Here is a 17923-nt window from a genome sequence, read left to right as displayed (position 1 = left end):
AGTATTTTTTTTTGTTTATGGTTCACTTATTAATTTTGCGTTAATTAGGAAAACATATCCAGAAACCTCCCCACACACATGAAGCACACACCATTTGAAAGAGAGAAAGAGAAAGAGAAAGAGAAAGAGGGAGGGGGAGGAGAGAAGGACGTTAGGCACAGGAACAAGAATGATGTGCGCTCATAAAGTGGCAGAATGGGGAACAGAGGGAAAATCGATAACAGCTTATACCAACAGTCCAGAGCCCCAAGTGAAAAACACGGACCCTTTTCAGAGCACGCAAAGGTCGTTTCAGATTAACGCATGTGCTGGATCATTATACAACTAACCGTTAACTTGGGCCAGAACTCTTACCATTCTATCGTAAGGACCAGTTTACTATTCCTGATATGTGTAGTCTTAAAATTGTGAAAAAGAGCGAGTGTAGTTGAGCGATACAGATAAATGTTAAAGGCATTTCTTAAAGGTTCTATAGCACACAAAATAGATTCATGTGAGCTTTAAGTCACGTTATAATGTTGTTACCGCATCAAAAAACATGCCTGGAGTTGTGTTTTCTTTCATTCACACATGTTTGAGTAATCCTTTATTATTATCTGTCTATATCCCCAAAGTTCAAATGCTCTGTTCCACCTTGTGATGTCATGAAGTGGTAGTTTTCCAGGTAACAGCTGCATTTTACCTTTTTTTTTTTTTAGTAGAGACTGACAATTCAAGGGTGTAATGTAGCTAGGCCTATCCTTGAATCTGACACAAAAAAGGACAATACACAAAGAAATTTTAAATGTATTGATTAAAGTGTGTCTGTGTCAGCTAACTGCTTATAATGGAATTGTTTGGAATTTCAACTTACCTATGTTGTCTGCCATTTTAGGTGTTTCGGCCAAAAGAGTCCCCAGGCAACTGGAGCACCTTAAGAAGGTTCCGGGGCAGACAGCTGGGTGCTAACAAGGAGGGGTGTCAGATATTTTAGCTTTTTGTGTATATAATTTGTGCTCATGGTTAAAACAGATAAATTAATCGTAGAACTCTATTTTAATAACCTACTTGATTGAATACATTTGTACACTGTTTTGTTAGCGCTAACTTTTAACAATATTATATGATGTGTGTTGTTTATTGTTTTGTATTGTTACTGTCTGTCTGTTTTTTGAATGGACCACGAGTCCGAAATAAAGATGAATTGAATTGATGTGTGTAAACTTGTACTGCAGAGTGGGCTCAGCCAACTGGGGAGGTGCTCTACTGTATAAAAGGAGCAAACTGCAGTCTGCTGAAGTGAGGGTGCTGTGTGTAGAGGAGGTACTGCCATGCTGATTTGAAAAATAAATAAATAAATAATAAAAAATAATAAAAATAAATTAATAATAATAATAATAATAATAATAATAATAATAATAACAATAATAATAATAATAATAATAATAATAATAATAATAATAATAACATGCATAAATACATACAAAAAATAATATTCCTGTTGTACATATTTTTGGTGTTGGAAAATAAATGCACTTGGGTCTGCACTGGACAAGTTGTCTCAGCTCTGCTCTTTTCCTCATTAAACTGCTGAGGTTGTTATCTGGGTGATTATAAAGGGCTGAAATGATCCAAATAAGTCTACTGAAGGTGTATGACATTCATAAACACAGTGGAGCACTTCCTGTATTACCACATGACATCACAAGGTGGAACAGAGTGTTTTCTGTTTAAGAGAAGAACTCCCAGCCTAAATACTGTGTGCAGGGTTTGTGTGTTAAACATGTGTGAATGAAACAAAACACACAACATAATAACATAGATCAGAAAATAGAGTAATATACGCCCTTTAAGGTAGAAATGAGACCGATGTCTGCGTCTAATTATCGTCTGAGAATCAGGAAGTGCACCGTTTGGAAATGGAATTCGAAATCTTCAAACCTTTTCCATGGTCCTGAACTTTCTATCTCCATGGAGACACAACCAAATCAAGTACAGCCTGTGTCAAATATGTGGAGAGGCCAACCCGCTCACAGAAAGAATACACGTCTTTCAATGAGCTTCAACTCCTGTAATTGTATTAATATTAACATAAGATTAATGCCATGCTGTGGAACATTCTAGCCAAAGCAGAAAACATAAATTGGACATCAACGACATGGACAACAGAGAGTATAAAGAGGATTTATTAAATATACAACCCTTTATGATATTATGAGCTAATGTGATCAATTGTAAATATCAAATAAACTCTTGTAAAGTAATTGAGGTTATGTTATGGAGCTGAATGCCCGGTACATGCAGGCGTTTTGGCCAGATGCCCAGGCAATTAAAGGATGCTCAACCTAAGTGGTGAGTCTATAGCAGTTGCCAACACTAAACTAATGAGTTTTATAAAAGGCTATTACTTCTCTGGCTGTGTCCAGTCACAAAAACAGTGGGAATGCAGCTAATTGAAGCACAAATATATAATGGACAGTTTTAGCTCGAGGTTAGGGAGTTTTCAGACGCTCTGTTTGGTGCTACACGCATGTACTCTCCTAAAAAAAAACTACCCTGCTGCTGCTTTTTCATTGTACAAAAAAAAGGCCATGGTAGTCAAAGTAGTGACTCAAACACAACGCAACAACAGCAACAACACTAGAGGCTGTTAAAGGTTTGCTTATGTGGATGTTGTTATGTTATCACCCAAAAATAAATCTGAGAAGGCTCCCAGCTGCAAGTACATCACAACTGAAAATACCGTTTTTCTGGGGGGGTTTAGTTACGTTTTTGAGTAGTACAGAACAAATGTGAAATGATGCATCTTAAGGGGCTATCCAAAAATAAATAAATAAATGTTAGAAGAAGCACACAGTTTAAGTAGGTAACGGCAGCTCAGTTGGAAGAGTGTTTGTCCACTGATCCGAAGGTTGGAAGTTCGAATCTTGCTCTGATTTGAATTTGATGTAAAGCGCTTTGGGTGCTTAGAAGGTGGAAAAGTGCTATATAAAAATGTGGCCATGACCAAAGATTAAGCTAAATTACCACTAATGCTACACATGCACACCAAATGGAAATGTGTGAGAGACTCGTTTAACAGCACAAATCAGCTAAGTCACTTCTTTATAGTCAGATTGTGTTAAAACAAAGCTCAGATTAACTTGCGTCAACAAATTCAGTCGGAACAGTGCCACCGATTAGCTTCTGCCCCTGGGGGAATATTGATGACATTGCAAGAAAAGTATCAATTTTTTTTTTTCATTTTTTATGTGTACAATCTGGTGTCCCCTCTAGCAGACAGCTCTATCTGAGTTTTCAAAAGCACAGTGTGTATGCAGATGTCATTAATGAGCAGTATAAACCGTGAGCGCCTGTATGAGGAGCCCATGTGTTGCCTGTACTCTGCACGTCCTTGTGGAAGCTGAGGCGGGGCATCAGTGCTAATTTTAGCCCGAGGACGCTCTCTGTGCCTGGCTGTGGATCCCCATTCATCCTGTGGGAGTGCAGAGGGTCAGGCGCTGACGAGATCAGAAGTGACGCTTATCGTCCCCAGAGGAGCCAACATGACCACCAGCCGCGACGCCCTCTTCATCTGCTCTCTCCTGTGTTTCCTCTCCCTCCTCTTCCTCCTCTGTCTCCTCTCCGTCCTCATCTGTCTCCCGTCTCTTCTGTCTCCTCTCTCCTCTCCCTCCTCTGTCTCCTCTCCCTCCTCTTCCTCATTTATCTCTTCTGTCTCCTCTTCCTCCTCTGTCTCTTCAGTCTCCTCTTCCTCCTCCATATCCGCTCTCTCCACATGTGTGCATGCCGCTAATCCAGGCTTCTCTCTAAATAAGTCTTGATAGGATTATTTAGAGATTCTTACCACATGACACTGTGGATGTCAAAATAGCATACAAAGTCATGGATGGGTGCACACACTTGGTGGGTGGCTGAGGGCAAGTTTGATGAAGACAATATCATAAATAAATGTGATTCTAAGAGTTACAAAACACAGATATATGTATTTGAACATGATACTCTGCAGTAAACTTTATCCTCTGCTTTTGACCCCTGATCACTGTACTACTACAACTACTACTCCTATTAATAATATCAATAATACTGCCTGCATTGCTCTTTGCATGCTTGTCAGAGCCTATCAAAGTGATACACTGTCGTCATTATTCATTCATTTAACACTTGATGGAGGTAAGTTTATGTAACCACAGCTGCCCTGGGGCAGACTGATGGAGGCAAGGCTGCCAATCTCTGCTCCTCTGACCACGACAAATCACTCACAAACACCACAGTTAAACTACAGCAGGTGACTGCGTAAGGACAAAATGACAAAAGCTGGAATTGCACCTCCAACCTATGGCTTGGTGGAGTGCTCTACAACTACAACTGCCACCACAACTACTACAACTAATACTACTGCTCATACTGCTACTAGTACTACTATTACTACTACTATCACTACTGAAGGATGGGTCTCATGCAGACTTTCTCTACGTACCCTACTCGTACCTTAACGTTGACGTTATGTTTATTACTAATCCACCACTGGGACCACTATGGAAATATGAGAAACTGCCTGTAATATCTCCAAATGTGAACAGGTTAATATAATTAAAGATTTGACCTTGAAAGAATCTCTCGTGCTGTGAGCAAATCTTCCTCTAAAGAGTCAAATAAAGACATTCATTTGTTAGCTTTTGGCTAAAACGTGGCACGCATCCCAAACAGTTTCTCTCACAAAACCCTGAGGGAGACTGAGTTACAAAGCCAACAGAAAGATGTAGGCTGCAGAGGAATGTGCAAAACTGCTAAAAAGCCAGATCTGTGGTCCGGACAAGAATTAGGATTCACAGGAGCAGTCAAGGGCAAGTGGAGGAATGTTAGGGTGCAGCGATCAGGAGAGGGTTCTTTCAAAGTTTTCGACATTGTTTGAATGCACATGAGCGGAGCAGCTGCACTCAAAAGAAGAGAGCATTTGGGTTCTTGATAAGTCGGAGAACATCACTACCTCGGGCAAAACTGTCCTCACTCAGGTTAAAGCACACTTCATCTTCTACATTTGACCTGTCCCTCAAAGCTGCTGGGACAACCTGTTAGAAGTAGTGAGGACCCATCTCCAGATCTTGAGCTAGTCTTGGTCAGGACTAAAGCTGGAGGATTTGACCTATAGTGCCCACAGGAAGTCCACTCAGACACAGGGAGAACATGCAAACTCTGAACCTTTTTGCTGTGAGGTTAGAGTGTTAATGAGTCAGACAGAGATAACTAAAATGCTTTACAGTCACTCTCCGTAAGCTAAAGCCGCCGCCCCTGGGGAAGATCTACCTCGACGACTATTCACTCTGATTTGTACAGGTGAAGTGTCTTGCCCAAGGACACATCGAAAGTAAAAAGTCTGAGCAGGGATCAACTTTTGGGTTGGTTGGCAAACGCTCTAAAATCCAGTCAATATTCCTGTTGCATCATTCGTTCTTGTGTGGGCTGTTTTTGAAGAAGCCTTTGTGTCTTATTGAAACTTGCCAGCCCTGGTGTAAGTGTCTGCACCGAACTACTGCTTCCAATCCTTTATCTAAATCCATACAAAACAAACACGATTTTTCCAAGGACACTAAATATCCACAGTCTCCAGCCCTCCTCCTCAGCGGCAGCATCATAAGGACATATCCCGACACTTTGGCCCCTCTCCAGCTGTGCACAGCCGTTAACAGCCTCTTCTTCTCCTGCACTGCTCCAAATAAATCTGCTCAAATACAACTTAAACTCAGACTGTAGCCTCAGATCACATTGTGTTGGAACCAGCCCCAGGACGCCCATCAAACTCACATCTGTCTTTCTGACCACCAGTGTGCAGGATTTTGGAAGGCATTTATTACAGCCAAACTATAGAGACTCGTGACCTCCAAGAAATCAGCGAGAGGAGCCCAGAGCGGATTGGAAACGACTGACTGCACAGGATTCACGAAAGAAAAGGGACACTACAGCTGCATTCAGATCAGTGCATATGACTAAAATATATACTAAAATAGAAAGATATGTATAAGTTACTGCAATTGTATTTAAGATTCTACTTTGTGGAAGTTCATAATTGTACTTCCTGGTTGGACACGGGCAGCAGATGTGACATACGTAGAGGTATTTCTATAACTGTTTCCTAGCAACAATAGGGTAAACAAAGCCCAAAACTTAAGCTAATAGAAATACATGACGACACCTTTTTTCAGTTAAATAAAACTTTAAACCGTTGCATTTTGGAACGGATTCTCAGTGTTGGCGATATGGGTAGAGGTATTCACTTTTCTATGGTAAAAATAGTAAAAAAAACACATTTTTACATAGCGTTTTTCCAGCTTCAAGACACTCAAGAAACCACTCACCCTGGGATTGTTAAGTGTCTTGCCCAATGACACAACAGCAGCATTCATCTGTGGGAACTGGAATCGCACCGGCAACTTTTGGATCAGTGCATCTGCCCACTCTACCAATGATGTCTATGTTGAGAGCGGGATTCGAACCTCCAATAGTGTTCAGCGGACAAAAACTCAACTGAGCTACTAACTCATCGCGGCTTCCTGTATTTTTGTATTTTTCTCCTCTAACTGGTGCAAAACTATGATAAATATTCACCACAGGTTCTATCCCGCCAAACCAAGTAAGATTTAGAATGAGTTTTGAGAATGAAATACACATTTACTAGTATGCTACTGCTCTGTATAAATAGTTTTAAGTCAGATAAACAAGAAAGTCCCATAGATTACACGCCAAATGTGCCCAACAATTATCATGGGGAGATGGCCATAGAATCAATGTTGGGCCAATATTAATGCAGCGATCTATATAAAATGCTACTTTCAGATCATAAAACTGCAGTGTGCGTGTGCCCGATCTCATGCTCTCTCTATAAAATCTAATTTAAGAAGTTTGAAGACCTTTTCAACATCCAAACAAAGAAAAATCAATTCCATTTTCTAAATACCACCGTGCCATAGGAGTGTTCCCCTTTTAAATGGGGTTTGTTCTTTTGGTCTTGAAACGCTAGAAAATCTCACTGGACTTTTCACAAATGCAAGTTAAACACTTTTTTTCCTGGTTAATAATTAATATGAAAGTTGTTTTTTTTTTTCAGTTTGATGGACTATGTAACGTGCAGGGTGGACGGTTTGCTCCTTGCTTGTCTCCATAGATATGTTTGCCTGAATGTTGCACAGTATTGCATTAAACTTGCATTAACTGATCACATTATGAGTAGAACATTTGTTGCGAGCAGATGCCACAGAGGGATGTGGAAAACTAAAAAGCCAGATCTATGGTCTGGACAAGAAACAGGATTCACAGGAGCACAGGATTCAAGGGCGAGTGGAGGAATGTTAGGGTGCAGCGATCAGGAGAGGATTCTAGTTTTAGACATTGTTTGAACGCACATGAGCAGAGCAGCTACACTCAAAAGACCAGAACGTTTGGGTTCTTGATAAGTCTGAGAACATCACTACCTCTAACAAAACTGCCCTCACTCAGGTTAAAGTATACTTTAATTTCCCTGTAATTTGTCCTCTGTATTTGACCATTCAAGTGGACTAAGAGGACTGTGACGTTACCATAGCGTTCAGCTCCAGTCAAATGAAGCTAATTGAGGCTAGCAGTATCATAGCAACCAAAGAGCCAGTATGGAGCGAGGCTGCTAAAGGTAACATCCATTCCCGCCCGTATCGGTGGTTTCGCAGGGACTGGTCTTTTAGCAAAGCTGTCAACCAAACCTGTTGCTAACGTTAGTGGTAGGGACGTCAGGGAAATAAGTTGACCGATTTGTCCATTATTAATGTTCATATCTTGATTTATGAGCACAATAGAAAAATAAAAATACCAGGATCATGTAGAGTGGGTTAATACGAACATTTTTTAGACCAAAATGACGAGCCTGACAGCAGAAGGTAGAAAGAGGGGTGAATTGGAGTCAGAGTCGATGGAAGAGCGCCGATACCCACTTCCTATTTGGAACACAGTGGCTCGCACGTTGGCTATGTCCATTTATATATACAGTCTATGGACCCATCCCTAAATGCTGCTGGGGCAACCTGTCAGGAGTAGCAGGGACCCACACTTGGTCAGGACTAAAGATTGATTCCATTTTGACCTTTCACCTCTTAGATACATAACTTTATCTGCCTGTTTTAAGTTCGTGAAATAAGCCAGGGGAAAGCTATTTGTTACATCCATTTTGAGTGCCCAGTGTGACTTAAGTTGGGAAAAAATGATAGTGTCATTCTGAGGAACATTCCAAGCGAAGCAATAACATCTCCATGGACGCACGCAGGTTGCAGAACATCCACCATAAAGCTTACATAGTGCACCTTTAAATTTTGGTTTCAAATGAAAGAGTAGACAAGGCCAATGTACATAATTCCAAGTTCAAAAAATGCCAAATATAGCATAGCATGACTCTTTAAAATGAATACAGATGTGTGTGAGAGAGTCCACCCCTCTCTCCTCCTTCATGTCCTCTCATCTGGAGCAGAACCACAAAAAAGCTGATCAATTATGAACAGTGCCCTCCCTCTGTGGTCTGTGTCACTGCGCGGGGACGATAAAGCCTTACGTTAGCCCCCTGTCCATAAGAAACCACGAGGGCGAGTGATTATACACACTGAGCAGAATAAAACTATGCAAAAACATTCTAACGCTCACCAATTTTAACAACAACAGCAGAAGGCTTCACACATTGCTACATTAGAGGGATTTTTCTTAAGATGGTTGCCACACAGTTGTTTTTAAATGAGGCTTAAAGTATATGTGCTCCCTTTGAAATACAGGGACCAGGTTCATGCTTTATGTTATTTTCAATAGAACCAACCTCTAGTAAATGATGCTTGGCCCAAAGTAAAGAACAAATGTTACTAGAAACAAATATTATGTATTGGCAGCAGAGAGAAGTACTATGGAGAAAAGTTTTAGCAAGCTGATAACCCACATGCGACCCACAACACAACTGTAATGAATCTAATTTGATAGCAGGACACTTTGAATGAGGGAAAATTCAAAGCATTTTCTTTGGCTGAAAGTCAAAGGAGTTTTTACAGAGAATTACTGAAACCAATGTGGGCAGAGCTAAATACAACTCTAGGTATGTTGTTTTAACAAAAAAGGGAAATTTGCATATGTGTCCTTTAACTGTGAATAGAGTGTAGAAAGCAGTCACTCCCCTGGAACTTTTTCACATTTTCTTAGCATTTTATGTGAATGAGCAGCACAAACTGCCATGTGTGAAGTGGAAAGAAATACAAGATTTTACAAGATTTTCAAATTTTTCAAAAATAAAAAACTTAAAAGTGCAGTGTGCAAAAGTATTCAGCCGCCTTTTTCTTCAATGCAACCAACTGCTTTTAGAAGTTGCCTGATGATTTTTGAAAGATTGAATGTTGACCTAAAGACTAAAAAGAGTCCACCTGTGTGTAATGTTGTCTCAGTATAAATGCAGCTGTGCAGTGAAGGCCACAGAAGTTTAAGAGACTGTTGGGGAGCAAACCACAAAATGAAGTCAAAGGAGCACACCAAACAGGTCAGAGAAAAAGTTGTGGTAAAGTTTAAAACGAGGCTTAGGTCTAAAAATTTCCCAAGTGATGAACATCTCAAGGAGCACTGTTCAATCCATCATCCGGAAATGTATGACACAACTGTAAACCTACACAAACATGGCCGTCCACCAAAACTTACAGAACGAACAAGAAGAGCACTCATCAGAGATGCAGCCAGGAGGCCCATGGTGACTCTGGAAGAGCTGCAGAGATCCACAGCTGAGGTGGGAGAATCTGTTCACAGGACAATTATAAGTCGTGTACTACACAAATCTGGTCTTTATGAAAGAGTGGCAAGAAGAAAGCCATTGGTGAAAACCATCCATAAGAAGTCCTGTTTACAGTTCACTAGAAGTCATTTGGAGGACACAACAAACATGTGGCAGAAGGTGCTCTGGTCTGATGAGACCAAAATCAAACTTTTTGGCCTAAAGCAAAACGCTACATGTGGAGGAAAACTAACACTGCACATCAGTCTGAACACGTCATCCCCACAGTCAAACAGTGTGGTGGCAGCATCCTGCTGTGGAGGGGCTTTTCTTCAACTGGAACAGAGAAGCTGGTCAGAGTTGATGGGAAGATGGATGGAGCTAAATACAGGGCAATCTTGGAAGAAAACCTGTTGGAGGCGGCAAAAGACTTGAGACTGGGGCGGAGGTTCACCTTCCAGCAGGACAACGATCCTAAACATAAAGCCAAAGCAACAATGGAACGGTTTAAAGCAAAACATATTCATGTGTTAGAATGACCCAGTCAAAGTCCAGACCTAAATCCAATTGAGAATCTGTGGCAGGATCTGAAAACTGCAGTTCACAAATGGTCTCAAATCTGACAGAGCTTGAACTGTTTTGCCGGGAAGAATGGGAAAAGATATCAATCTGTAGGTGTGCAAAGCTGCTGGAGACATACCCCAATGGAAATGATGTATAATTTTCTTTGTACTTCACACTTATGTACTATTTTGTGTTATTTATTCACATAAAATGCAAATTAAAAAAATATTTAAATTTGTAGTTGTGACTTGACAAAATTTGAAAAAGTTCCAGGAGGATGAACATTCTTGACAAATTTTAAGTATGGCCATGTTCTGATTACAGGGAACTAGACTCACACACATTACATAGATAATAATTCCCTTTTGCATAATGTAAAGGATTTGTATTTTAACATAAAAAATAATTAGAACTGCAGTGAATAAGAAGGGGAACTTGATTTTGTGGAAGTTTAACAAATATTTCTTCACATCAAATGTATTTGGAATAATCTTGGTGGAGAAACAATTAAGCTTTATTGGCAATTATCGCAAATGTACAATATTGTGAAACTTTCAAATAGGTTTTGAATTAGTCAGGGACCACAGTGAATAGACAGATGGCAGTTTAGTAAGATTGCATTTCACATCAGATATCATGGTTTTGCTTTTATTTGCTTTCCCTGTTTTCATTTCATTATATTAAGTATTTATTCCTTTTTTTGTTGTCTCCTTACAAGTAAGATCCAAGTGGATGTGGTTGCCATCTGGTCTGAAGTAGGCCTGCCACAAATACATAATACATACATACAATACATCGACTTCAATATGTGTTAGATGGAACAATCATTTTTGGGGGTCAGTATATTTATCATGGGTCCTTTTTCTTCGTACTAGTCGTGAATCTTTTGTTATTTGTCCTGTTTCATTAGATTTGAGCTGTAGAAGGTTGAATATGACTCATTATAAAAGCAAACTACCTACCCAAGTGTTTCATTCTGCTGTTTTTTTTTACCATATTGTACAATTAGAATAGTTTTTTGGGGATAATTCTACTTTATGCAGCTGTGTTATTGCGTCAGTGGCATAAATTTGTTTCCGTATTATCATTTATCGTCTCTATCTTCTTCATCAATATGTCATACTTCAAAATATGTTATCGTGACAGGCCTATTCTGAAACAAATTTATAAACTATTGGCCATTTTAACAACAAAGTTCTCCCTGACATACCCAGTCTTCTTCTCAGTTAATGAAAAACAACCACAATTTCATACCATCCAATCCTGTCATATCTATTCTAAATCAGTGGAGCGACTTTTGACTACATTTCCCATGATGCCTCAGCAGGTATGGCTTTGCTCTAGGTGCCATGCTGTTCGTGTGGAGCTACAGACTGGTGTGTTCAGCCTTCACCAGTAGAGGCTAACGTAAACAGTGGTGCGTGCCAGGAGCGTGGCGAGTGTGAGACAATAGCAGATGTCTGTGAGAGCAGGGCTGTACCAGAGCACTGGAGCAGAAAGCCGAGCACGGAGCTGCGGTGAGCGCTGTGGACATCACCAAAACCATCTGTCAGAAAAGTGGGAGAAGGATGGGAACGTAGAACACTTTGACTTTCTAATTTTTCTTTATATTGGCTGTTTTGTTATCATTGGTTGGGTCAAAAAATGTGTATAGTCTGACCGTAGACTGTATATATAAATGGACATAGCTAACCGGCTACATTTTGGCTCCAATTCACTTTCTATTGAAAACCATCGCCCCTCTCTCCATTACTGCTGTCAGGCTTATCATTTTGGTCTGAAATTTTCATATTAACCTGCCCTACATGACACTATTTTGTCCCTAAATCAAGATATGAACATTAATAACAGACAAATCAAGCGCCTTCTTTCCCTGAGGTCGCTCCCACCTGATTTGCAACACCTTTGCTACTGATTGGCTCTTTGGTTGTTATGATACATGTGATCAGATTTCCAAATGTACTGTTAAGCCCCGCTGACTGATTACAAGACACCTATGATGCTAATTCGTAAATAAACCTTGGATTAAAATGTCCCTTTGGTCAGATTATTTTCATTCTTTTCTAGTGGTACCATCATTTTTGTCCAGGTCTGTTTCATGAGTTTATTATATATATATATATATTTTTTTTAAGTAATTCTGTTGAAGCATGGTTGAAAAGCAATGTCTGTCTTTCATTGGTTAAATTTTATAGAATTTTTATTTATTACTTTTAGATTCAAGGTATTTCTGTGACCACTGTGAGTTTTTCTTTCATTAAGCGAAGGGTACCAACAATTTTGTCCACACGTGTAGATCTCAGCTCCAGACTAGCCTCTATAACTGAGCTTCATTTGGCTGGATCCGAACACTAACAGGTGACGTCATACTCATTTTTAAAACAGTCTATGAGTTTGACTAAATGTTAAAGTGGAACTAATCACTAAATCCAGTATTTTCACTACTAAATTGTGTATATATGGCGTTTTAATAGCGTTCTCTACTGTTCCTTCCCAATTTTTTAGGCAATTTTTGTGCAAACTAGGTACATTTGCAGCTTTCTGGTCAAAAAAAGCCACAAAACCTGAGACTGTGACCACTGCTATGTCAAGTAGTTGGTGACATCACATGTCTCAGCCCTTATCACAGTGAGATGTTTCTGATTACACACACGTGGCTGCAGGGGTGGAGTTTCAAGTGTGTATACCTGTTAGGAACCTGTTACCAATCACACTGGTTTTTTTACACCCGCAGGCATATTTAAAGGCCAATAACAATGCAGATAGCAAATGTCTGTCAGAACGGAGCTGTGACGAACGCCGTGGACTTCACCAAAACCATCTGTCACAAAGAGGTATTTATTTGTTTTGTTTGTAGCTAAGTAAAGAGTTAACTGTGCATGGCAGGTTAGACTCCAAAATGAAGTGTGACTCATGTGTGACTGATCAAACTAGTAAGTCATTTAGCCGTCGCTTGAGTTTTGATAAAATGAATGGGGACTTGTGCAGTAGTTTGCGAGGACGTAGGGTGCATATCAAAACTGGGACTAAACCTGGAGCTGGACTAGACCAGGAGTGAACAAGAACTGGAACAAAATGAGCTCAAACAAAAACCCAAACAAAACGAGAGTGGAAATAATTCAACTTCCTCAATAGTAAAAACCTGGGCAACCACTAAAAGCTTTATTTTGTATTTCGTGACGGGTGCTGTTTTTTCTTGTTATGAGAGTGAGTGCTTTTTGCCTCAACATCGTGTATTTTCAGTTACATGTGAGTGAGTGGCACAACTGACCCACTGTGGTGACTACGGGATCAGCCTCTCTCTCTTGAGGCTTCCATTAAATAACTGTGCAGAATGACATTCACAGCCACATTTAGCCCGAGCCCTGTAGTTTGTTAAAATCCCCAGTGAAGAAAAGTTGACCTGACTGTTTCTATCAGTGAAAATGCTCAGATTATTATTTGGTTGTATTGCTTTTGTTGTAATTTGAGAGGTACCACACCAATCTAACTATACCATCACTAGTTTCTATAGCAAATCAAATACTAAACCAGGACCAAAACAGAATAAGTAAGTGTAAATGCAACTTAGCCCGTAAAAAAGCTTTGAGTAATGTCGGATAACCAGTAAAATTGATGTTTTGCTGGTTGTAAGAGCCATGTACCAGAAAACATCATGTCTTTTCAGATTCATTTGAGCAGTCGTGGAAGAAGTACTCAATTTTGCAAGTAAAAGTTCAGATACCGGAGCCAAAAAATACTCATGTAAAACTATCACATGAAAAAAAGAAATGCTTAAGTAAAAGTAATAAAGTACCTGTTATTAAAGTACCTTCAAATGCAGTGATTTTGATAAAGATTTGTGTTGAATTTTGTTCAGCAATAACAATTAAATTGATCGTTTCTTCCTAGCTGTTTTTATTTGTGCATTTTTCTTTGCTCAAATTATGAATTATGTTAAAAATACACCCCTCAGTCTTAAGGAAAACATACTTTTACTTTCCAGTCCAGTTCAATAATGTAAAGGAGTAGAAAGTACAGATACCTGCTCTCATATGTAGTAAAGTAAAAAGTATCCCCTGTAAAATTTCTCTTCCACGACTGCATTTGAGTGACACCATTGATTCACTGTGCTGACTCAAAATGGCAAAAACTACAACTACCCAAAATGATGCATGCATTTGAATGCCTTGAATTTGATGTCTAACTAAATGTTAAACTCAGAATATTCTTAGAGATAATATAACAGCATCTTTGTTTCGACGATGCATTTTTCCTTATTAAATTGAAGGGCCTATATTACGCAAAAGTAATGTTCTTACCTCCTCAAAAACATACAGAGATTCGTGTTTTGTTTCATTCACACATGTTTGAGTCATCCTTTATTATTAATCTGTCTACATCTCCAAAGCTCAAAATGCTCTATTCCACCTTATGATGTCATGAAGTGGTAGTTTTCAAATTAACAGCTACATTTTACATGTTCAGTAGAGATTGGCAATTCCAGAGCTGAAATTATCCAAATGATTCTAGTGAAGATGTATGGGGTTCAAAAATACCGTGAGCCACTTCCTGTTTTACCACATTCCACAAGGTGGAACAGAGTGTTTACAGTTTGTGAGAAGAACTCAGCCTAAATGTGCAGGTTTGTGTGTTAAACATGTGTGAATGAAACAAAACACAACTCCAGGTATATTTCTGATGAAGAAACATTATAACATAAATCAGAAAATAGCGTAATACGGGCCCTTTAATCTAAGAGCTCTACATGGCTTCACGTTAACCTACATTGAAACATCAGCATTATGAGCAATTCAGACATAATAAGTGACACATACCTTGAAAATACAGGCATCTGACTGGAAATGAAAGTGTTTGTTTATATTGGTTTGTGGAAAATTGGTTTGCTTTAGGCTGTGTTGAAAGCTATCGTGATAAAGGACACGAGGGGGTTTGAGATTCAATAATGTCTGAGCACAATAAGCAGAGTGAAGGTGGACCTGTAGGACCCATAAATCATCTCATGGCACTCACCTCGTTTATCAGGATCCAGTGACAATCGAAGGCCACCAGGTTGGTCTCCACCACCTGCAACAACAAAGGAAAAACAGAACGCATTAGGAAATGGATTTAGAGCTTTTGAGGAAAAACAATGTTCAAATGACCCAAGAGGACGTGGGAGCAAGTGAAATGAAATTGACCATGTGATTTGTTATAGATGCTGGTTGACATTTCATCATTGGTTATTCAATATAGTTATTAACAGGCATGTCATAGGCTGTGTGGTAACCGCTTGGCATGGCCAGGACGAGTTATTACTCGGATGGGAGACGACTGGGAAAATCAGAACAGGCACAGTGGGACAGCAGTGGCAAAAAAACACAAAACAAAACAAAAAAACCTTGCTGTGTTCTTAGGCAAGGCACCTCACCCACATTATATAGTGTGAATGTGATGTGTGTGTGTTGGCGGTGGGAGTTGGAGGGGTCGATGGCACAGATTGTCAGTCTGCACCAGGGCAGTTCTTGCTACAATTGTAGCTTATCACCACCAAGTGTGGAGTGAATGAATAATGCTTTGTAAAGTGCTTCAGTATCTTGAAAGGTACTATAAAATCCAATTATTACTTACTATGATTACTAGTCTAGTGTTTCTCAAACCACCACTATCTTTTGATGACTTCACTACTCCAATACCATGCCTTTTAGACCCATTAGAAGCAGCTGCCTGGAACTTTCACAAAGATACACTGCCTGGCCAAAAAAAAAAAAAGTCTCCCACTGGATTTAACTAAACAAATAGGTACGAGCCTATCGGTACGAGTCAGATCTAGGTTCAGCAACAGCCTGTGCTCCAAGAATGAGGTCAGCTGACACCTGAATATACTGAATGACCAGGTTATTCCATCATTGGATTTGATGACACGGGCATATTCCAAGTTGACAATGCCAGGATTCATCGGGGTCAGATTATGACAGAGTGGTTCAGGAGCATGAGACATCATTTTCACACATGGATTGTCCACCACAGAGTCCAGACCTTAACCCCATTTAGAATCTTTGGGATGTGCTGGAGAAGACTTTGTGCAGCGTCAGACTCGACCATCATCAATGCAACATCTTGGTGAACTAATGCAGAATGTGTGCCGTAATCAAAGCTAAAGGCGAGGCAACAAAATATTAGAATGCGTGACCTTTCTTTTTGGTGGTGACTTTTTTTTTTTGGTCAGGCAGTGTATTTCAGTTCCCTGGCAAATCTGGAATGATCTCTCTGTATTTTTTTTATACAGATTGATCTCCCCACATCCTCCGTTGTGTCTCAAGCCCGGTCAAACATGATCGTGCAGTCAGATTTTTGAACCATGCTGTTAGCTACATGTGGTGATAGCAATGCCTGTGTCGTTGCACAGGAAGATCATTTCCACACATAAAGGTTACATTGAAAAGCTATTCAATGTGTCCACTTGCAATAACATATATATATATTTACCTGTAATTGTCCTTCACATTATTCATAACACAAAACAATACATTATTACTCCCCATCAAACGCGTAATTCCATTCTCCTGTTTTTCAATGCCTCTAACTCCTCTTCTCTTTCCAATGTGCTTCTCACCTCCGCTTGGCTAAAATACAGTCCTACTCGTATGTCATTAGCTGTAATTGTGTAGGTAACTGTAGCGGCTCGCCTCGTAAAACTCTTTTTAACCGTAAACAAAAGGCAACAGCTGGAGCGTCTGACGGAGCGTGGCTAATAGTGCTTTAATCTCTCGCAAAGTCGCCATAAAACTCCCATCATTAGAACACAGAAAGCTGCCGTAAAGCATTGTGTTCACCGGATACACAGGGATGATACAGTGGAGGAGGAGGGAGAGCGGAGGGGAAAGGGTAAACGTTATGTCAAATGAGGGCTAGATGACAATATCACAATATCGCCGTTCACGCTGGTCGCTCTGTGCTTCCGACGCACTAAACGCTCATTGTCCACCCCTGCAGAAACTATTTCCATCCACTGCTCCAATTATTCAGCCTCTGTAAGAGTGATTGACAGCTACAATTAACTAATCACAGGGAAGTGTGATCTCTCAGAAGAAGCAGATTACTTTATTGATTTCTACTTTATTGACAGTTACAAGTACCTTGGTATCCCACAGGCAAATGGCAGCCTTAAATTGGAAACAAGGAAAGCAGCCATGGCGAAATACCTCCAAAGAGTAAGTCAGAGTAAGAATCAGCTCAATGGCAAGAGCAAGACCCGGCCAATAAAAAGCAATAATAAATTACTACACCCTGCCAGTAATCAGATACCCAGCAGGAATCATAAGCTGGCCACAGGAGGAGATACAGACCACAGACATTAACACCCGAAAGCTTCTGACCATGCATGGGGAGTTCCATCTCAAATCCAGCACTGAACACGAGCTGTAAGGAAGGAAGGCAAGGACTCGAGAGTGTGAGAGCCACAGTCCAGGATGAAACATCCAAGATCCATAAGTACATCAAGGACAAGGCCCCAGCAGATGACATGCTGAGCAAATGTGTCAGACAGTGGAGCGCAGAGGAAGAGGTGCTGTAGGAACCATCATGGGACCACAAGCCCCTACATGGGATCTACCACCGGAACATAACTGAAGTGGCTGATATCAA

At 40.1% G+C, this 17923-nt stretch overlaps 1 protein-coding gene across 1 annotated transcript in view; it reads right to left on the bottom strand.

The window, feature by feature from the left end:
• Positions 1–17923, bottom strand: part of grid2 (glutamate receptor, ionotropic, delta 2) — an 834579-nt gene that overhangs the window by 367562 nt on the left and 449094 nt on the right. Inside the window, exon 5 of the mRNA XM_033973100.2 lies at positions 15311–15364. Within this exon, the coding sequence (XP_033828991.1) occupies positions 15311–15364 (54 nt within the window). The remainder of the gene's footprint in view (positions 1–15310; positions 15365–17923) is intronic.

The sequence above is a fragment of the Periophthalmus magnuspinnatus genome, chromosome 9 (assembly GCF_009829125.3).
Source record: "Periophthalmus magnuspinnatus isolate fPerMag1 chromosome 9, fPerMag1.2.pri, whole genome shotgun sequence".
NCBI classification, from domain to species: Eukaryota; Metazoa; Chordata; class Actinopteri; order Gobiiformes; family Gobiidae; genus Periophthalmus; species Periophthalmus magnuspinnatus.
Note: the sequence above shows the minus strand (reverse complement) of the source record. Positions and strands in the feature narration are given on the sequence as shown.